This window comes from Equus przewalskii, chromosome 8 (genome assembly GCF_037783145.1).
Source record: "Equus przewalskii isolate Varuska chromosome 8, EquPr2, whole genome shotgun sequence".
NCBI lineage: Eukaryota > Metazoa > Chordata > Mammalia > Perissodactyla > Equidae > Equus > Equus przewalskii.
Window position 1 is genome coordinate 58,004,702 of NC_091838.1, and position 22,847 is coordinate 58,027,548.

The window sequence follows — 22,847 nt, forward strand, 5'->3', positions numbered from 1 at the left end:
CCTAACCCCCTCCCCTCTGTCAACTACCAGTTTGTTTTCTGTATCTATGAGTCTGTTTCTGTTTTGCTTTGTTTGTTTGTTTCTTTGCTTGAGGAAGATTCGCCCTGAGCTAACAACTGTGCCACTCTTTCTCTATTTTGTATGTGGGTCCCCACCACAGCATGGTCACTGACGAGTGGTATAGGTCTGTACCCAGGAACTAAACTTGGGCTGCCAAAGCAGAGTATGCCAAACTTAACCACTAGGCCATGAGGCCAACCTGTTTGTTTTATACGTTCATCTTTTCCAAAAGACCAAGTCTGAGAAGATGAGGCAATCAACTTTTGGTTTGGAACTCTGCTCACTGTGGTGCCAAGATTCTCTTTTACGCTTAGCATTCTAGGGTTTCCTTCCATGCTGCTGCCAAGACAAGCTATCCCCTCTTCCTCACTTTCCATTCTCTCCTCCATCCATTTTGTCAGGCTTTTGTCCACTCTACTCTATTGAAATGACTAGGTCAAAGTCACCAGAATATTCCTGTTGTGATGTGATGTTCAATTCTTAATTTGCATTTTACTCAGTCTATGAGTAATTACCTCCCACTGTTGATGACTCCATCACCTTGAGCCTTTCTTTGCTTGACCATTAGGACACCATACTCTCCTGCCTTTCTTCAATACCACTGACTACACTCACAATTTTTTTTTTTTTTGTAGCTCATCTTCCTCCTTCTGATCTTTTAAATGCTGTAACACTTTATGACTTGATCCTAGGCCATCTCCTCTTCTCTTTCTAACCATCACTCCTCAGTGATGACATCCATTTTCATGTTATCTATATACTATGACTACTCAATGTTTATCTTCAGCCATGACTTCTGTCCAGAGTTTTGCAATAAAACATCTAATAAGTATCTCAAAATTAATATGTCCAAAATAATTCTTTTGCAATTCTCCCCCACATTATTCCCCTTCTCAGCAAATATCATCACCATTCACCCAGTTCTTAGGCCAAAAATCTAGGACTCATCTTAATCTCTCTTTCTTACATTCAAGTTCACATTTACACCTACATTCAGTCTTCAGTAAACTTTGTCAGGTCTATCTTAAAAGTAAATCCCAAAGCTTACCAATTCTCATCACTGACCATGACCTTCCTATCTAAATCACCATTACCTTTCTTTTCTACCACTGCAATAGGCTTCTACTCCATCCCTCCTTACAGTTAGGCACAGTGATTTCTTAGAAACCAAGATCATATCACTCATTACCTCAATAAATTCCTACACTGCTTAGAGAAAAGTCAAACTCTCCACAGCCTTTAAGGGTCCATATGACCTGGTCTCTGCTCTGCTTCTACAAACTCTTCTCCCATCACTCTTGTCGTCATTCACTGTGTTCCAGACACCTAATATTCTTGCTGTGGCTTGAACATGTCAAGATCTCTCTCCCCCTCACAGTCTATCCACTTGCTCACCTCCCAAACTTTGATATAACCCCTTCAATTCATTTCATTTGGGCATAAACCAGGAGGAAGTCATGGATGTCTTCCCCTAACCTCCAGCCCCTGCTTTAATTTTCTCCATAGTATTTTCCATTATCTGAAAGAAGAGAATATATTTAGTGATATGTTCTCTCCCTCCACTAAAGTGTAAACTCCACAAGTGCAGGGATCTTATCTTCTTATTCAAAGCTATGTTGCCATTGCCTAGTGACAAATAAAAATGGCAAGCAACAGGATATATTGGAGAATATGAGGAAGCCATTTAGTGTAAACCTAATTCGGCCTGACCTTGTCTTTCCAAAAGGGCCTGACCGAGGCAGTTGAGCAAGCATTGTATATCTGCTTTAGATATTCCCTATGGCAAGAGCAAAGGCCCTTGAGATAAAGGTGCAACTTCCCTCCCCCTCCCAATGTTGGCATTCCCTTAAGAATTAAGCATCTTTCCTTAGGCTAGGAACTGATTGCTGCGCTCACCTGTGGCCACCCAGCTCAAGACAATAGGCTTGCCTCCTGCTACGCCCTCTGAGATAGCAGACCCACTACCTGCTGTGTCTATCAAGCGCTGTGCCATCAGGGCAATCTTATGACTATTGTCGGAGGGACATTTCAATCATATGTGAAACAGCCTGTTTGAGGGTATATAACCACTCTGTATACTTCACTTCCTTGGTGCCCTTTCTTCCTTCGGGAAGAAAGGCCCTGGGCCATGGTCCTCAGATTTCAGCTCAGAATAAACTCACCCAAATTTTCATTTATAGATTGGTTACGGATTATTTTTGTCAACACTAGAATAGTGCCTGACATGTACTAAGCACTCAATAAATGCTTGTTGAATAAATCGTTGAACGACTGGTTGTACGTCTGTGTATATCTTGTGGTTACAAGTTACCTCTTTACCATTCCTGCATCATTCCTTTTTCCTAATATTTTCCTAAATAAGCCATATTTGTTTAATTCTACTTCAATCATTTTTATTTTTTATCAACAAAATATACTATGAAAGTATTCCCAGACATGCATTACCACATACATCATATTTTATAAAGTTTCACTTCGCATGTATATTATTTAAACTAATATTTGCTTCCTATTTTAAAAAGGATATATTATAAATTTCCCTTCTAATCAGTTTTATACAATGTAACGTGGATCAAGAGAACAGGTTTTAGAACCAAGTAGCCTGGGTTCAAATTCTAATTCTGCTTTTGTCTCTAAACCATAGAAATGTTTACTATCTATAAAAGATAAATAATAATCTTATCTACCTCCTGGTGTTGGTGTCAATGTCAAATGAGATAATGCTTAATAGTGCTTCATATAAATGCTAACAACTGTTCTTCATTATTATACTTAATAACATTTTCGTGGATGAATAGATGGATGAATAAATGAATCATTGAATGAGGGTTCAGATCCTGTATATATTTTTTCATCTATTTCTTCCCCACTCTAAGAAAAGATGATATAGACAGGTGTTGCTTTGGAGCCAAAACAAGCAAAAGCAGTTCTTTCTGAGTCTCTGAAGGACTTGGAGAAAACAAACCCAGATAAGGGTGATGGGATAAGCAGCTAATTAAAGACTTTTCGCCTAAGGGGAATAAGTAGCAGGCTCAGGGGCTTTTGAAAGGAAATCACCCACTAACAGAAGTACTTACGCCTAAGGCCATATATTGTCAGAGTTATTAGTAGCTGCAGGGGGGTTATTTGAATCACAGAGTCTCAGAGGGAGGAGAGCTTGAGGTTTTATGAGAGGAAAATTTTAAGAAATCATAAAGTGTAACAAGGCCAAATTTTGAAGATGAAAACTCAGTCTTCAGTGTAATTTTAGTTTTACATTTATTCCAAGTCCTATGTTTTTATCAAAATATTGCTGTACTTTACTGTAATTTACCTAAGAATGGCTTGATAGGACAGATTTGTGCAAGATTATTAAATACTGTTTACATCCTGGTTGTTTAAATTTTTGGATCCCCAGCTTGGTATTTGATGATTTTAACTGAAAGCACCTATAAGCATAACTCACATATCATGTCTAATGGGGCTGCTTTCCAGTCAACAGTTTAATTTCAGTATGTCAGTTTTTGCAAAATTACTGAACATTTTATTGTGTTTTACTATGACAGAAAATAAATGAAAGTGTTGACAGCAGTAATAAGAACTAAGAAACTGAAACAATACAATTTGAGATGGAAATCAGGAGCGTAGAAAGCTGTCTTCTTTTGGTTTCAACTGGATGATCACTTGGCTTAAGTTGTTAACTGAGCCTTCACTGAAGGGTGAAGGCAGAGAAAATAAAATCATTATGTATAAAATCTTGTAAATAGATTGCCAAAGATTATAACTAAACTGTAAAGTATAAATAGAGAATTTGTTCTCTCAGAATAAAGTTACCCATTTAATATGTAAACCTATTGTTTATGTTTTACCTATGTATCTTTTCTACAGATTCTCAGAGGAGTTTGAAACTTCAGATGGTTTGTGAAGGTGTAAGCAAGCAAAGTAAGCAAGAGCATTACCATGTGGTGAAAGACTGAAATTGAAAATGCATGGGTCCTGGACTTGAGAAGTTGGCCAGATGTTCGACCTCTACAAAAATTCCGGAAATTATTGCAGTTATTGCTAAAATCCATGCACTGAACAAATTTTTACTGAGTATGAATCATGTGCCAAGTCTTCTTTTGGTTGAGCATAAAAACAATATAGTGGCAGGGAAGAGAAGGGCAAGAAAGATTAAGAAATTAAGGGAAAAAAACCCTATATGTAATATGGTGGATGGTTGCTATAAAAGAAAAGTAGGGTAAGGGTAGACAGAACAAATGGAGGATGGACGGCAGAAAATTATTTTAGATGAGATGCCAAGAAAGATATTCAAGTGGAGACTGAATGAAGTGATGCAGGAAGCCCAAAAGATATCTCAGGTGTGCATGGTCCAAACAGGAGGAATAGAAAGTTCAAAGGCCTTGAGGCAGTTAGTATTTTATCCAAACAACAGATATTGAAAATGAACACAAATTAAAGACCATGCTCTGATATCAACCTGAGATAACTCTGCACTAGGCTGTCATATTTGAATTTTTAAGACATCACGCCGTTTCTTTTTTTGAATATTTAAGACATAATCATTTTTATTCAAAACATTTTGAAGCTAAAATTATTTATAGTTAAAAATAGAAATGCAAAGTTTATTTTCATTTATGTAAAGATTAGCAGCTAGACCAAATGGTAAAACCTAAACTGAGCTATCATCCAAGTGTCATTTAGAATCATCACCTTTCTATTTCTTGTCTCACACAGATCCCATATGTCCTTCTGTTATCTATTCAGTTTTCTGGAATTACAACTGTTCTACAAGGTATATGTTATTTTTCAAATGGTATAAAGAAATATGTCCTTTTCTTGTGATCTTGGCAGGAAACAGAAGTCATCTGATAGAATTTTCTTTCTCTAGTTATGTACTTTCAATCCAATGCAAAATAAAAAGTTGTCTGTTCTATGTTTAAAGACTCTCCATAGATGCAGTGACAGGTTTCTCAAAAAAGCCCAGGGACCTACAGATAAAAGGGCTTTTGACAGGGAGATTGCAATGGCTCTTGAGTACCTCATCTTTTGCCCTTAAAGTAGAAAGTGAGGCTGACTCCATCTAGGCTAGGAATAGTACACTAGTATGTACTAGGACGGTAGCTGAATGTCAGCCATGGACTAGGGTGTGGTCTGAAAGTCTTTCACAGGCTTTAGTGGCTGTGTAGGAGCTCCTGTCCCTGCTGAGATACATCCATAATCAAATGGCATGACCTTCCTTTATTTACATGGATTTCTGTTTCTGATGGCAAAAACATTGGGAGCAACCAACTGACACATTTGACATATGAAAAAGCTTCATAATATTCTCATGGGATGGGGCTTTCTTCTGCTTTAAACAAAAGTGGTTTACATTTGTAGTTTAGAGTTCTTATTCTCTACTCTCCATCTCAGAAAATACTCTTTTTATTCTCTCATTTCCTTTTCCTCTTCCTAAAATTTCTTTCATTTTTCTTTTCTTCCTCTTTTTTTGCTGAGGAAGATTCACACTGAGCTAACATCTGTTGCCAATCTTCCCCTTTTTGCTTGAGGAAGATTTCTCCTGAGCTAATACCTATGCCAAACTTCCTCTATTTTGTATGTGGGTCACCAGCACAGTACGGCTGCCAATAAGTGGTGTAGGTCCATGCCTGGGAACTGAACCCAGGATGCCAAAGCAGAGCATGCTGAACTTAACCACTAGGCCATGAGGCCAGCCCCCTTTTTTCCTCTTTCTTTAATGTCAGCTCATTTCTCCTCTTTATCTCTTTCCTCTTTCTAACCCTGTCTCATCTTTATACCTTCATGGACAAAAGAAATTTCTTTGGATAATGTAATGTCTGAATTTCTAGGTCAGAAGAAAATGCAGAGTGTAAACCTTGGTGAATTACATTGTTTCACAGCCAATCAGAATTGTAAAAGTCATTATTTTAATTTTAACTTTATTTTTACTTTATATCCTTGCAAACAATGAAAACAAATCAAATTATGAAAATATACCTATTGTTTTAAGTCTCTCCTCTTTAACTCTTTGTCCTCAAATGCGTCAATTGATGGAAAGAAATTTCATAGTCCTCCTAAACAGCATATTCTAATAAATAATTACTATTATTCTCAAGAAAATTGTCATTATATCTCCCAAAGCCCTTCTTAAAAATTTTAAGTGCAAAGAAAAATCGTGTATTCAAGAAACCCTAAATTAGAATTGAAAAGTGACAGGAGTCCACGCTTTTAGCCTTTTCCAAGATGCAAAAATCTTCTGTGGAAGATAATTTTTAAATACAATAATTTTAAAGTATTATTAAAACAACATACCAACAGATGGAAATCAATAATATCAAACCCTTTATCAGCACTGCATGTAGGTTCTATATTCTAGATCCAACACCTTTAGAATTGAAGTCTTCTCTCCCGATTTCATGGTGGAGATTTTGGCAACAACAAAAGCAGCTTAATTTTTGAAAACTTACTAGGTTCCAAGAACTATGCCAAGGCTTTAAATCATTTACTAGCCACAATAAACCTTTGAGGATGGTCTCTTATTTTCCTGTTTTATCAATATGAGAATTGGTAATCGGAGATTATGTAAATTTTCCAGGATCATGCAGTAACTCATCAGAATTCAGTGTTAAGGTCAAAGCCCAAGACTATTACCCAAGACGCAATTAACCCCTATGCTGAGAACCTATTACAATTCCCAGCTGTGAGGATTTTATTCAGTTTTACATGATTCTTTATAACTTTTCTCCATTAATTAGGACATTAACATGATAAAAATACAAACAGAACCTTTAAGGAGTAATTCATAGATTTACACCTCATTGCTTTGCATATGTAGGTTCTTTGGACACTCTAACTAGAGGAATAGATGGATTTTTTCTGATATTTAAAGATTAATGGGCTAGTTTATGAGTTTCCATACATCATCATATCACTCTATCTTTATAAAAGATGATTATCTTAAAGGAATTTTCATCATATATATGAAACTAGATGAAGACAACTACTTATCTAGTTACCTTTTATAATGTGGTATTGATATTTTCTATCAAGACCTACAGAAATAAGCAAAGTGACAGAGAAATTATGTAAATAATTACTGGGAAAAGTGAGGCAGAAATAATGATTGATCCCTAATATTTATAAAGAAATATTTAAAAATCCATTGTGAGACTGAAGAGATTTATTATTATCATGTGTCTGTCTTCAATTATTAAGCTGATTTAAAGCAATGTAATTTCCGATTTATGCATGACTAATTTTGGCACAGACATGTAGGAACACTTCTCTCAGTTCAAGGTTCCTTTAGTTTAGGATAATTTACTTATTACTACTTTATAAGAGTATGAAGTCAACATGTACCATGGCTCAGGAGGAGAAACATTATCTGTTTTTTTTCTTTACAAGAATATAAAAGCACGTAAATGGGAAGATCTGTTTGCTCCATTAACCCTACCTCTAGGTTAGGTATGAGAGAGGAAGAAGATCAAGTCCAAATGATTTTTTCTCCTTTACTTGTTGATTGTCAAAAATGTATTTTAGTAGGGTAAGAAATTCCACATTATAAATAAGATTTAAAAATTGAATTAGGAAAGAATTAGCCTATAAGTCAAAACAGAAAGAGAAGCAGTCGTCTATCACTTAGGTTGACTTGTGGAGTCAGAAATCTTAGTTTCAAATCCTGCCCCCACTCTACCACTTACTATGTTATATCACTTTAAAAAGAATTGTTTTACCTCTCTAAGACTCACTTTATTCATCTGTAAATTCTGAAAGTAACTTCTCCATAGGTTTGCTGTGAGGATTAAAATAAATATGTATTTTAAATTACTCAGCATAGAACCTGGCAAATAGAAAGCATTAAGTAAATAGTAATCATATCAGAAATTGTGGTTATTTAGCTGAAAGATGAGAATGGCAAAGAGTCATTTAAAGCCTCCCAGTGTTTTAAATTATTTATTGTAGATGGTTTTCAACAAATAACAGTTCACATTCTGTTTTTCGTAGTGAACAGAATTAAAATATTTGTTGTAAGAAAAATGTCCTATGAAATATGCCAGATATATCTGTTTTGGATTGTGGAAATATAATATTCCTAGACAGGTCAAGTAACCATTTATCCTTCCTTTTTTTTAAATAATATTCTTGGTTTATGCCATTTTCCCAGCACAATTTTTAATAATGTCCTGATTTGAATGGTAAAGGATATTCTACTAGTTAGAGCAGTTATGTCCTATATAAATACATATTCTATGAATGCATAGCAATAGACTTCATCTTTACTCCTTCCTCAGTAGAAATAAGTATACCTTCCATTTGTTTCACAATTTAAAAACATACTTTATTTTAATGAACTATGAGCTAACATTATGTTAACTCTGTGTTAACATATGGTAAAATGTGTTTTTAAAAGTGAAAAATAATAACTATTGATACATGTAATTTCTTTTCATGTATAGGTACAGCAAGATGAGTCATTAAAAATAAATTTTATATATTATAAGGGTATATGTTATGTGTGTGCATATAAACACTCATGTCTTCTCTATCAAAAAATGGAGAATTGAGATTATTAAAATAAAAACAAAATTTTGCTTATCTTTTATTTTAAGAAAACTTTTCTCTTATTTTCCAAATCACATACCAATAAAACTTTAATGAAAAAAAACCTCAACTTATTAGAACTAGTTCTTAACCTGAGATTAAGTTTACCATGCTTCTTTTATTTATTTATTTACTTTGGCAAAGAGGATTGCCCCTGAGCTAAAATCTGTGCCAATCTTCCTCTATTTTGTATGCGGGATGCTGCCACAGCATGGCTTGATGAGCAGTGTATAGGTCCGTGCCTGGGATCTGAATTGGTGAACCCTGGGCTGCCGAAGCGGAACACACGAACTTAACCACTACACCACTGGGCTGGCCTCACACAACCCTTCTTTTAATTTAATACTATAAAATTAAAAAATAATTTTTGGATATGCTGTTGGGACAGAGAAGAAAGCAACTTCCCAATTTCTACATTTTCCACATCTATAGAACTCTACAAGAACCAGAAGTCATTGTAATGATCCCGGAATAATATAAGATTCTAATTATAGTTTTTTTGCGTATGGATTAGAAAATATTTTAATCTGTTTCACATAATTTAGCAGGTCTGTTGGCCCATAACTTTAGAAAGTGTATATTCTATTTACCAATTTAAATCAGATACAGGATTGCAAAAATAAAGTTTGAAACAATGAGATTTCTGGCTAACCCTATACATTCTGCACATTCAATGTGTCACCATTTATATTTATGAAAGACTGGGAAAATCTCTTCTTTTGTATTTTTTATACATATCTATAATTAGTAGAGAAAAGAAAATACAGATTTATTTAATAATGCATATTTTCTAATTCTTTTAAAGTCAAAGTAAAATATGTCCAAAAAATCAGCTTCTGTGGTGCTTAAAATATATGTAAATTCTTTACATATTGGCATAGAAATCTTTGCATAAACTTTTAAAAATAAAAAATGGTATTTATTTCACTAATTCTCTTAATAGCATTAAATTTCTGTGTTATTGGATACATGTATGTATGTTTTCAGCCATATAAATCAATAAATGAGCAAACCTCACAGCTAGTTCAACACAAAATATTCTTCATTAATTGCATCACACCTCAATCGCATCAAATATTCACTCTAATGGGTACACTTAAGTATATCATAACTAATAAAGTATTTAAAAATTAATGCATAACTGTTAGATCTAAAATATAAATATTGAAAGATTCAAGACAACTAATTTTGATATAAAATATGTACAATCACAAAGCATACAAAGTTAGGTACTCACCAATACAGGTAGGTAAGGAATCATTCCATTGGGCCAAAGAATTGGGCACTGTATCACACCTAATTGCTACGGATCCATGGAGAATATATCCTGGATTACATTCAAAAAGAACCAATGAACCGACTGCAAATTCATTGCCAATCCTTCTTCCGAATCTTGGTTCAGGCACAGAACTGCATTGTGTGGAACTTGTTCTAGGAACAGCTGTGTACAAATAATTGTTGATTTTAATTTCATATTTAGTAGAGAAATACAGAGTTCAACCATTTAAACAAATTTCAAAGAAATTTACATTTTTATCAGAAATTGAATTGACAATTTAAATATATTTCTAAAAGTTTTAAGATTTATACAGAATAAAATACAATTTAAAATGAATACTGCTACTGTCATCGATTTTTTATTTAAAAGACTTTTTAATTTTTATCCTTTAAACAACATCAACTAAGTTTTTTTCTCTATTTTTTATTTTACAAACACTAATATAACAAAGTGATCTGAGTCAGATATTTCAATTTATAGGATGATAACTGAAAAATACATTTTTTTCTTTTTAAACTGGGATACCAAGTTAAAAAAAAAAATGTGTCAGTTATATGAGGTAATGTCACAATTTTTTTTGTTAGTAGTTGGTCCTTAAAAACATAGATTTAAAAAAACAAACATAATACTTTATTAATTTCATAGCATATTCACAGACTTAGTTGTTCAAAACATATTTATTACTGATGAAGGCAATAGCTACGTTCAGGCTAAGCAGAATAGAAGTCAGACAGATTAACAACAATAGAAGTTTTTATTTTAATCATTATACAGTATCAAATTTGAAATTGCTTTTAGGTTTTATAGGTATGTCTTTCAATTGTGACTTTTTTTTTGGTTTAGTAAAATAGAATGATAACAGGATGTTTTTTCTTTTTAAAACACATACAGATGGGATTAAAGAGTTTGACAACAGCCCAAAAATGATACGATGAATTTCAAATAGATTGATGCCTCTTATGTGACTTGAGTACAAAAACTGAATTTGTAATAGTGCCTTTTAAAATTCATAATGCCACACATTGTTTACAGAGGGAATACTATTAAAAATGAAAAAATATTATAGCCAATATTATAAATGGGATAAGAGGGTTTAATAAGAACATCAAATCACAAACATTTATAAATTTCTTAGAAATAAAGTTCAAGATACATTTGGGAATAACTACTACATGATCATACATAATTAAAACAAAATATGCCAAATGACAGCTCTTAATTTAGTTTAATGATAACGTGGAAGGTTGCCTATAAAAGGTGAGAAAAGACTCTGTAAACCGACTTTCAATTACACAAAAATATGCACTAGCCATGAAGAAAGTCTGAATTCTCCTGAGAGATGAGAAACTAAAATTTTAGAATGGAGTAATGATTTCCTTGGCATGTCTAGGTGTATCAGCACAAAATTTTGTCCATTTTTTAATTTAGAGTGCTAGGCTATGAGGAAAATAAAATACATAGAGAGTGAAGAATTGTTAGAAAAAGTAGATGTTTTGAAAACAATATGTTGGAAGGAAGGAAAATCATACAATCAACTTGAGAATGATGATGAAAGCAATAGGTCTTTTTTGACTTTGGTCAAAGTAACAGTGCTCTAGTGATCGGACAGGGGACACGGCAAAATTGTCAACAAAAGCCTGCACAACTTTCATCTCTCCTCTACGGTTATGAGGATCTCATCATTCAATAACTCTGAACATAGCATGGAAACTAATATCATTCTTTAGTGTGTTTCTAGGCTACAGGGTCACTTACCTTGATACACAAAGTGAAATCCCTTAGCTGTTATTGGTCCAACTGAAGTAAATCGAATTGTGATCTGATTACCTGAACTCAGTGGAAGTGATTCTCCTACTCAACAAAACAAACACTAAGATATCATAAATAATTTCATTCAGTAAACCTAACAAATTATGTTAATTTACACTGGCATTTGAAAACGTCAATCTATGTTCTATCAAATTACTATAATATATCCTGCCACTGACAATATACTTTCTTTGGGTTCAACTTCAATTGCACCTTTGTACTAGAAGGCTTTAATCACATTTTGTTACAAATTGCCTCATTCTTTAAAGAATCCTTAAATATTTGATATTACATCAACACCACAGACTGACTAAATATTATATTTACTCGATTACAATCCCAGAAAATAGCTGGTTATATTTCTCTCAAGCGTTTGAGTTACTATTAATTGAGTTTCTATTCTTTTTTTTAAATAGAGTGACTCTATTTCAGTTTACTTTATTTTTAATATGGATGACATAAATCTCAACTTTCACTACAATACCAATCAAAGTCAGTCTTTAATCAATAACTGATGCATGGCAGTTCTATTAAAGGATACCTGAATGGGATCCTGAGAGGGAAGATAACAGAGAAGATTGCTGAGTTGGCCCATCATACACCTCAACAACATCGTGGAGTGATGTCTGGAAAAATACAAACTGGCCAAACACCACTGATCAACAGGAACCAGGAGAAGCAAACAAATCACCAACCATCCAAAAACAAAAACAAAAAACAAAAGAAAAATAGAAAGAGGAGGAGAGAGAGAACAAAGTATTACAACATAATAGTCATCTCTTTTTCTACCTTTAAAAGAGGATAGGTGCCAATTGGTTGATATACCTGCACATGTATTTCAGGTCATAAAAATAATGACCACGGACTAAAAGCAATAAAGTTTTAAAATGACTATTTTAAAAAAATTAATTAAAGGAGTATAACATTTAATTTAGATCAGAAATCATAAGGTTGGTGAACAATACTTTATAAGAACAACTTTTTGATTTTCCCATTGGTAGTTTGATTCTTTTCACTTTGTGACTCTCTTCTCTTTTTCTAATTTTTTTCTCCTCTTTTACACGAGATAGACAAAGTTTTGATTTAGGGGATTTTTTTTTAAGATTGCTTTTAATAAGCTGTTCCATTATAAATAATATCATCACTGGAAAAATATCAGCAAGATACTTTCCAGGTATAGTGTTTAATTCACATTCTAAGTTAAAAATGATTCCTAATCATTCACTGTTAATCTCTTATTGTTCTTGCAAAATAAATTTTATTTATGATTCCTCAGCAATTGAGATATTATAAAACTTTACAAAATGATTGCATTTTCATAGTTAGGTCAGATCTGAAGTACCTACAGCAAAAAAGCTTTTAAATATCTTTTTACTTCATTTTGTACTTTTTCTTTAATTATACAATAATTTTAGGTGCAGAAACTACCCAAACTATAACTTAAAAGAAAGAACTTGTCCCAGAGTAGAAATTAGCTTGTATTTTGTATTTTAAAAAATGAAATGGATAAAAATCATTATCCTTAAAACATTTTATTGCATTGAAAAATTGTGGGTTTTAAAAAAGTATGATACTTTTAAGTTTAATAATGTAAAAGCAAAGTAACTTTCATAAATTCAAAATCACATAACTAGAATTAAACTATACATTGCACAAATATGTGTATATATATATATATACACATATATATATATTAATAGTTCCTCATGTTTTACAGCTTAAATCAAGGTTATGGTGATTCTTTGGTGGTCCTATGAAGATAGGCTAGTGCATTTGAAACATGCTGAATTTTGCATATGAACACATACACATAATAATGTAAACAAAGCTACACTTATTTTTTTGGCCTGCTAAAATAAGCTGGTGTTTTCAGTCCAGTTCTTTCTGGGGTAAAAGAAAATAAACACAGATACAGTGTTGTTGCTTTGAACAATTCCTGAACATTGAAGTGCTAAATTTCATAAATAATTCTCTTTAAAACATGTCCTAGAAGTCATGAAAACAAATTCATGTTGCTACAAAATCAGATACATGTAGTCAACTATTTTAAAGGTTTATAAGTCATATGAAAAATTTCCAGTTCAGACCTTTTTATAAGATTCCTATTTTGGTCTACCAAATCCCAAGCTATTTCATAAATACTCCAAAAAATATTAAGACAATTTTTGTTTTCTGTTTTTGCATTGTTTAGATCGGTGTTTGGATGATCTGTTTTCAGTGTGTCTTTAAATGTTTCTATTACAATGCAGATGTTGCCACTGCCTTTCCAAGTGCCCCCTTTAGCCCCCCAAAATCATGCCAGTCTAATCACAGGAACTTTGATAAATCAAGTACACCGTGCAACAAGGCTCTTGACAGATAACTTATTCTTTCTCTATACCTTTTTGGAAAGTCATTAGGTAAAACATTAAAACTCAACATCCTTTAACTCATTCTGTGTAAATATCTCAAATATTACATTAGAAAATGTGCCCAATTTCCACGCAAACTACTACATTTACAAACAACATCTAAAACAACTAAAATACACAGTCATCCAAGAGCTTTTTCTAAGGAAAAAGAAAAAAAAAAAATCCCTCTTTTTTCTTATTTTTAGGCTTCTTGTTCTCCACTGTTATTTCTCTACAGATAGACCAGTTTTGCATCACCTGTAAATTGGGAATACCAAAACTATCTCTCTAAGGACAGAACCATTAGTACCATATATTTGCATCATCTTAAGTAAAGAAAATTCAACGCAGGCCTTTTAGAGTGTTAGCGACTTGTGCTTGTAATTTGTTGCAATAATTCTGAGGCGAGGGTGAGGAGAGTTGAGAATGGTAGGGGGTTAAGGAGTGGAGTGTTGAATCTTGCCTTACTAAGCAATCAGTCAGCTACTTCTCTTTGTGTCCTAACTGCATTAACATCGTCAACGGAAATTTTAAATTAAAAATAACTTTTACTAGAAAAAAAGTTACTCTGAGAGGATACTGAATCATTATATCAAAGATAAAATTTTAAAGTACATGTTTAATAAGTTTTTTGTAGCATGAAGTATCAAGAACACTTGCATAGTAATCTGATTTCCTACCCATCATCAGGTTAACTATCCTCTCTTTAAACTGGTAATTTACAATTCTGAATCAAATGCCCCCTTCTCAGCCAGAAATCTCAAGAATTAAACGGAAACCCTTCTGTTTGCTTCCCCATTCTGTCTGTGAATGTGTTAATTTACTTATTTTTCTTATGTTCAGACAGCAGTAGATCTGCTTTTAAAATATTGTGAATGACCACTCTGTGTGGTTTAGACTAATGTAGGGAAAAATTGTGAAAGACCTTAAGGTGGACCAAAAGATAACTGGATGTTGGTTTTTGGTAAGCAAGATGTTTCCTGGCACATCCTTCTGAGCCACTTGGGTTTATAGAGGCTGTGGTGTAATGCAGTGGATTATTATGCAATTGACAGGCCTGTTTTGCAACTATTTGTAAATTCATTTCAGAATTCCTTCTATCTATCTATATATCTGTCTATCCATCCATCCATCCATCCATCCATCCACTTATTTATCATTGCTGTTTATTTGAATTCTCTTTTGAACCCCTGTGACATCCTTCATTAATTCATGAGTTAAATAAAATTTTTAATACATGCTTGTTTTATATTTGTTTTGTTTTGTTGAGGAAGATTAGCCCTGAGCTAATATCCACCACCAGTCCTCCTCTTTTTGCTGAGGAAGATTGGCCCTGAGCTAACATTTGTGCCCATCCTCCTCTACTTTATATGTGGGACACACCCCACAGTGTGGCTTTATAAGCAGTAAGTATGTCTGTGCCAGGGATCTGAACTGGCAAATCCCTGGCCACTGAAGCAGAGTGCAGGAACCTAACTGCTAAGCCACTGGGCGGCCCCCTAGGAATCACAATTATGCCCTCTTTTTTGAAAAACAAAACAAAACAAAACACCTTTTAACACTGATCTAGATTCTGATAACTCAACCTAAGGGCTGGGCACACTGTTATTTCTAGGACTACACTTAATCCCCAAAGTCTAGGCTGATTATGCTTTCTGGAATGATTAGCAAACCTATCTTCTTTTTCTTAGTTTCTAACAGATATACAGAATTCTCTGCATTTCAGCTCCAAGCTTCTTTCCTTTTCTCTGGAGATTTGCATGTAGATATCAAAAGCACTTTGCTCTCAGGCTATTAGAGTAGGCTACATAAACACTAAGCTGCTTCTTAAGTCAAATACCACTTTTAGTGAATTTTTTTCCTTCTTTGAGCAAAATAGATGTTGAAAATAATGTTTTTAAACTCTTGTTAAAAATATATTTTTATAATTTTATACTGCAAGCTAGAAAAAGGAAGAAAAGGGAAGCCTAGTAAGGTAAAAGATAAATTTGTAAAATATCCCTACAAATAAGCCTATGCAAATAATCTATTTTATGCCTGAAACTATTTCTGGGTCTCTTATTTTCCATATATTTTATCCTACAATACAGCTTATTGATTCAACTAATATATATTGATTCTATTCTATGATGTACCAGGAACTGAGCTGAATGCTGGGGTTCAAAAGATGACCAAGACATTGAGGGTCCCTGCTCTGAGACCCCATTAATTATATTTTTGATCATTCAGGACAACTTACTTGTATTCTACCTATGAAAAGATATTAAATGGTCAAATTAATTAATTATTATCCAACAACAGGGCACTTTGGGCACCTCTCTCCTTGCAGATCACTGCTGTGCTAATCACTTAATCCATTCCTCAAAGCAAGTCCTCCACCAAAATCTTATGGGCAACATCTGACAGGAGTCCCAGACTGCATTTTAAAGAAATCTATATTTGTATTTTAAAAAATCACTGAAATAGTCTGCTTAAATCACTTAAACAGGGGAAACTTCTAATTTAGATCATATAGGTAGGATGGTTATCCCAACTTTAAAATTTTGTCCTAGTTGACTTGCTCTCCCGTGAGCAAATAAACTCAGAATGAAGCAAGGCACTGTGTCTATCCACTCTTCTTTGTACATAAAGCAAAGTTTATTTGTCATCTAATTTTTACAGTAGAATATCCAATTGAGACAAAGAGGCAGAGTTCCATTTACTGAGAAGATTTGCACAGTGTAAGTGTTCATTTAACTAGTATCAAAGAACATTCGTTTCCTATTTTACACCAAACTCTGTCAAATCCTTTTTCCTTTGGTCACATTCATTTAACTCCTGAGACTTTACCCATTCTGCTTAATTTAGCCATCCCAAATGTAAATTAACAAATGATGAGAGAGTGCCTGGGATGGCATTAAGCTATTCCTCAGCATTAGTATGGCTTAACTGTTAAAATAGTCAGTGCAGACCACCAGCCACTCTGAAAGTATCATTATGGAAAATAGTACAGTGGATGTCTGGGGCGTGCCATAATACAAAAAAATGGTTTAGCGCCCAGATGGTACGCATTTGTTTAGAATATGAATAAAGAGAACAAGGAAGTTAAAGCTCCTTTTTACACTCTCACTCTATTGTGGATTATTACTGAAATGTTCCACCATTGCCTAAGCAAGTCTTAAACTTTTGGAAATTACATTTAATTCTCGTGCCATGAAAATAACTAGCTACTACACTGTACAGAGGCTCACTGATTTAGCAATGCATTAACTTTAAATAAGGATAATAAAACAAACATGGACATGATTACTGTTATTCACTGATCAGAATTGGAATTATTGAATTAAAACTGAAAATTGAATTTATGCAAATAAAGAAGGGTTTCAATTTTGTTTTTGTCAATTTTGTTTTTCTCTCAGAAGGGAATAATTCACAGAGAATCCCAATGGCACGTTAGTGTGAGAAGGAAAAAACTCAAAATCAGACTGGGCTATGGCTAAGGGAACAGATCTAACCACTCCGTGGAAGATGGTGAATAGTTAAATTAAAATGTCTAAGAGGTTGAGGTAAATTCAGGTCTGATTGAAACTTGCTTTGATGTAAAATGGTTCAGATTTGGTGGAGGAAGACAGGGCAGTAGGTCTCTCTGGGTAGTGGTACTTCTAGTGGTCAGATGGGTGGTACCTTATGAATTATGGTGCAAAGATACTAAAATGACAAGGTTTCTTTGCTCCAGGAAAGAATGGACAAAGCAGCTTAGAGATTGTCAGCATCTGCAGCTGAGCAGATTGAGAAGGACTAATGTTTTCAAATAATCAGTCTATTGGTCTGAAATACCCTAATAAATGATGTTTGCAGCTTTCCATATGGGCTAAGAAAAGGGGAGCAAGGTGAGAGGGTGTTCTACTTTTGTTTTTGTTTACTCCCTTTAACTTAAGTCTATGTCCCTATGTTGCAAATGATATTAGGGTCTTTCAGACAACTGCCTTCTGAAGAGTTAAGGATTCAGGCTCTGGAATCAGACTCTCTAGCAACGAATCCAGGATGAATCACAATGGAAAGCTACTTCACCCTTGTATGCCTCGATTTCCTCATCTGTAAAATAGGATAATAAAAGTACCTAAATTCGTCAGATTGATGTGAATATTACATAAGCTGATACTTGTAAATCACTTTGAACAGTGCCTGAAACAGTAATAAATACTAGTTACTATTACTAATAACTCAGTTTTGTAAAAATATATGCTACTAATTCAATGAAAAAATTTACTGACAGACAAAATTTAATTGACCTTTGATGTTAAATAGCATATCCTTTTCCATCCTCTGCATTCCAGACACGCACATTTAGAACAAATGATAGAACTGATTGGGTTAGGAGAGTATTCTAGCTATTTCCATCAAGGTTCATCTGTCTTGCAATTTCAAAATGGCTATGCACTTCTCTAACTACCTGATTTTATACTGTATCCTTTTGGGTTGAATATGAAAATATAATTAGCAGCTTTCTGTATGGGCTAAGAAAAGGGGAGCAAGGCGAGAGGGCGTTCTACTTTTGTTTTGGTTACTCCTTTTATCTTAAGTCTATGTCCTTCTGTTGTAAAGGAATTGAAACTCCATCACAAAATAAACAATTTCACACAGAAGGGAGTCTGGGCAGAAATAGGAGTAGGAAAATATTATGAATTCCTATTAGATCTCAGTTTGACTCTCAATATACCTGTCACTCCTTTTGCAAAATCTACACATTCTTTTGTATTCTAGGGTTCACTTTGATTATATCAGGCATTCAGCTAGTTGGTTGCTCTGATAAGAATTTTTTAAGAAATAACTCTTGTTTTGTTCAGTTTGCATTTTATTCACCAACACAACACAGAAGAAAACACACATGTGCACACACACTACTAACAGAACAGAAATAATGAAGATTCAAATCAAAGATGTGTTTGGAACTGTACTTGATAATGTATGAAAACACAAAAAATTACTGTTGGTGACATAGCTATCAAAAAGTTTGGCTAGCTTTATATGAATTTTGTCTCATATGGATATTTCAAGACAAGCTTGTGGAATTGTCCATGTGTGCAAAAGGCTCCCTTTTTAAATTAGTAACATATACAGAACTCTTTGTTCTCTATACCCTCTGACTGTGAAACTACTTATTATGTAAATAGCTCCAAGGTTGCATTTTTGTGTCATTATACCACATGCATACGTCATGGTTTTAAAGGTTTCTCATTTACAGATGACTAAAAGGTATCTCATTAAAACTTCAATTTTATGAAAAATACACATTAATAAAAGTTAAATATTATGACAATTTACTCTAAAAGTACCAAGGCAGAATTTTTAAAATCAGTCCCAAATCAAATCAGCATGCTACTTATCTAGCACTGGAAAAGCTTGGATAGAAATTGCATTAATTGATATAATAATGAGTTTCATCAGTATTTTGGAAACTTTTACATTTTCTACACATCAGATTCCAAATACAGTAAATATTATAGTACAAAGTAGAAAACTATTAACTCACAATGAGATGCTTTATACTAATACAGTATTTTACTTAAGATGAATCATGTGAATCATATCCTAATTTTCTAGAGGGCTATTAAAATCTCCACATGAAAGCTTGATTCCACGCTAGATGCTTGGGGCCAATCGGACCATGGAGCAAATAACCTAAAAGTGCTAGGTTAGCAGCTCACAGAGCACAAGGAGGTCTTCCTGCTTCTAAAAGTACATATACCAAAACCTTCTTATTGCTATTTTGTAGTAATTAGGAGATAAAAGATATCCTTTTTAAAAAATTCATGGCTTTGACCATGACACTCGATTATCCAGAAGTCTAGTCCTGCTCCAAACTCATAACAGTGAACAGAATCCTAATTTATTTTCCTCTTAGCAATTTCTTGTGTGATGTTTCTGTCAGTCTATAAACTAAATTTACTGACTAAATGCATAATATTTACTTTTAGGCTTCTCTAAAGTTGGCTTTCTGTCTATGTTGCCACCATTTGCTTACCACCAAAATTTCAAAACTGCCTATTTGGCATATTTTAAACATATAGGCATTGTTAAAAAACCCCTTATGGTAAATATAGTTCAATTTTCTTTAATTGTTCTGACAGCAAACATCTATTCAACTCCAAGCCAGCAGCTTATCTGTAATTTGGCAGTTGTAACACTTCCCAACAGCTGAGAATTAATTTAGTGTTTAAAAAGCAATGAAATCAAGAAAAATACAATAAGCAATTCTATTGCATGTTTAAAAGAATTAAAACGGGAAAGCAAAATTAAAAGTTTAAAGTGTTAGAATATTTTATTAACACTTTTATTTTTAACTCAATTTCAATTTGGATGAGTGTTTTTCTTTACTCATCTCTAAGATTTTTTTCCTACATATTTAGCAGAATATGTCTGCCAAATCCCAACTAGGCCAGACAGATTTAGGTCAGGAAAATATTCTCACATGGACTATAACATAAACTCATGGGATTTTTTTTTATTATGGAAATTTCTAAAAATACACGAAGTAGAGGGAATAGTAAAATACTCACGAACTCATCATCCAGTTTCAACACTTATCAAAACTCGCAAATTTCGTTTCATTTGTCCTTTCTCATGCCCTCTCTATCCTCAACCTAGAAGTATTTAAAAGCAATTCCCAATATGATATTCTTTTTCCATAAATACTTCAATATTTATCTCTAACAGACAAAAGCTTTAAAAAAAACCCACAATGTAATTCCATATCTAACAAAAATAATAATTTCTTTCTGTCATCTAATAATCATTAATCATTTCTTGATCCCATTTCCCTGATTTTCAACTGATCAAAATTTTACTGTCATCTAGTTTTTGTTGAGCGTTAATTTGATGAAGTTGCTATAAGCAAGTAATCTTCTGTGAGGAGAACACCTCTAGAGATGAGAGGGCTTCTATGCGGACACAATTCCTGTTTCCTCTAAGTTCCACTCCAATCAGAGCACCTTTGTTACTCTCTGTTCTACTTATGGGACTTTTACATATGACTCAGCATTAAATCTGGATTAAATTCTTGCTTTCACTGAATTCTTTAACTACACTCTACATATTGCCTCCTACACATGCCATGCTTTTCTGCAGGCACAGCACCCCGAACCCCTCAACTCTCAAAGTCCCACTGCCTAAGAGCTCTTTAATTGGCAGAATTTGCATCTATTTTAGGATGAGAGTGGAGGAGTACGTCATAGAGCAACATTTTTAGAGTTTTTAATTTTTCCAAAAAATCATCACTCTTTAACCTGGGTTCTAGCCTCACCATGTTGACAGTTAAACTTGTACATTTCCATAACGTTAGGAATTCCAAGCTTACTTACTCTTATTATAGACATAATTCTACCATGTTCTGAGATTTATTTTTCTGAACCAGAGCCCATAAGAAACGCCCAGTTAAAGGGAGAAAATTTGCTGCTGCTAGAAATTTAGAAAATGGAATACTGGTATGTTTATTTATTTATTAAACAAATAAAAAATTATATCAAAAATAAAAAGGCATAATATCAACTAGTTACCATTGAGTCCTTACTATATGTAAGGATTTGTGCTAAGTTCTTTCTATATATCAGCTAGCCTGATCCTCAAAACAACTTTTGAGGTAGGCACTATTATCTCCATTTCAAATATTAAAAAACTGAAACTTAAATAAGACGACTATCAAAAATTATAAAGCCAGCAAAGGGAAGAGCTAAGATTTGAATTCACGGACCATGAATCTATCTTGAGTCTGGTCTCCCTTTTTTTTTTTTTTTAGGAAGATTAGCCCTGAGCTAACTGCTGCCAATCCTCCTCTTTTTACTGAAGAAGACTGGCCCTGAGCTAACATCCATGCCCGTCTTCCTCTACTTTATATGTGGGACGCCTACCACAGCGTGGCTTTTGCCAAGCGGTGCCATGTCTGCAACCGGGACCCGAACCAGCGAACACTGGGCTGCCGAGAATGAGAATCTGAACGTGCGAACTTCACCGCTGTGCCACGGGGCCAGCCCCATTGAGTCTGGTCTCTTAACCATTACACTATAGAACAGAGCAGACTGGGGTATATAGAGAACAAGCAGCCTTGAAAGTCATTGAGGAAATCTCACCACAGCAAAACCTCACAAGTAAGGTCTGTGATAAAGATTCTGAACTGAAAGGAATAAGTGGATTATTTTTTTAGATATTTTGTTAAGAAAGGTGGGGAAGATACTTTATAGTATATTTATAAATGCATTTGTCCTAAATGGACAAATAATTATTTATTATCATTAATAACAGAGGAGTAAATGTCTGTTATCTTGACAATATATTCACATTAGTTATATAAAAATGTATTCTTAACAAATAAGGTGTTAAACATTCTGTAGACTCAGTACTTTTTAGGCATTTATTTTAGAATTCAGAACAGTACCAGATCTATTAAGTAACTTTTGTTATCATAATTATTACAAAATAAAATGTTAGTCCTAAAGAGCCTGGAATTTAAACCTATAAACCTGGATTTGACCAGCTTTGCTACTTACTGTTGTGTGACCCTGACCAAGCTATTAAACCTTTCTGAATCTTTTTCTTAACCTGCAAAGTCATACTCATTTCATAAAGTTGTTGTGAAGATTAATCTGTAAAGCATCCTGCCCAGCAAGTGCTTCATAAACACAGTATCACTCCCACATATACACACACAAAAATCTACTCCATACCCTGTGACTTTTCTAATCTCTTCTTTT

At 33.7% G+C, this 22,847-nt stretch overlaps 1 protein-coding gene across 7 annotated transcripts in view; it reads right to left on the bottom strand.

The window, feature by feature from the left end:
- The window catches only part of CSMD3 (CUB and Sushi multiple domains 3), a 1,172,992-nt gene that overhangs the window by 157,888 nt on the left and 992,257 nt on the right, over positions 1 to 22,847 (bottom strand). For 4 of the 7 annotated variants that reach the window (XM_070630869.1, XM_070630872.1, XM_070630870.1 and 1 more), the window contains 3 exons: positions 12,273 to 12,386; positions 11,678 to 11,773; positions 9,881 to 10,084 (listed from right to left, as the gene is read on the bottom strand). In XM_070630869.1, the coding sequence (XP_070486970.1) occupies positions 9,881 to 10,084; positions 11,678 to 11,773; positions 12,273 to 12,386 (414 nt within the window). The remainder of the gene's footprint in view (positions 1 to 9,880; positions 10,085 to 11,677; positions 11,774 to 12,272; positions 12,387 to 22,847) is intronic. The other 3 variants (XM_070630871.1, XM_070630875.1, XM_070630876.1) reach the window with 1 other exon arrangement.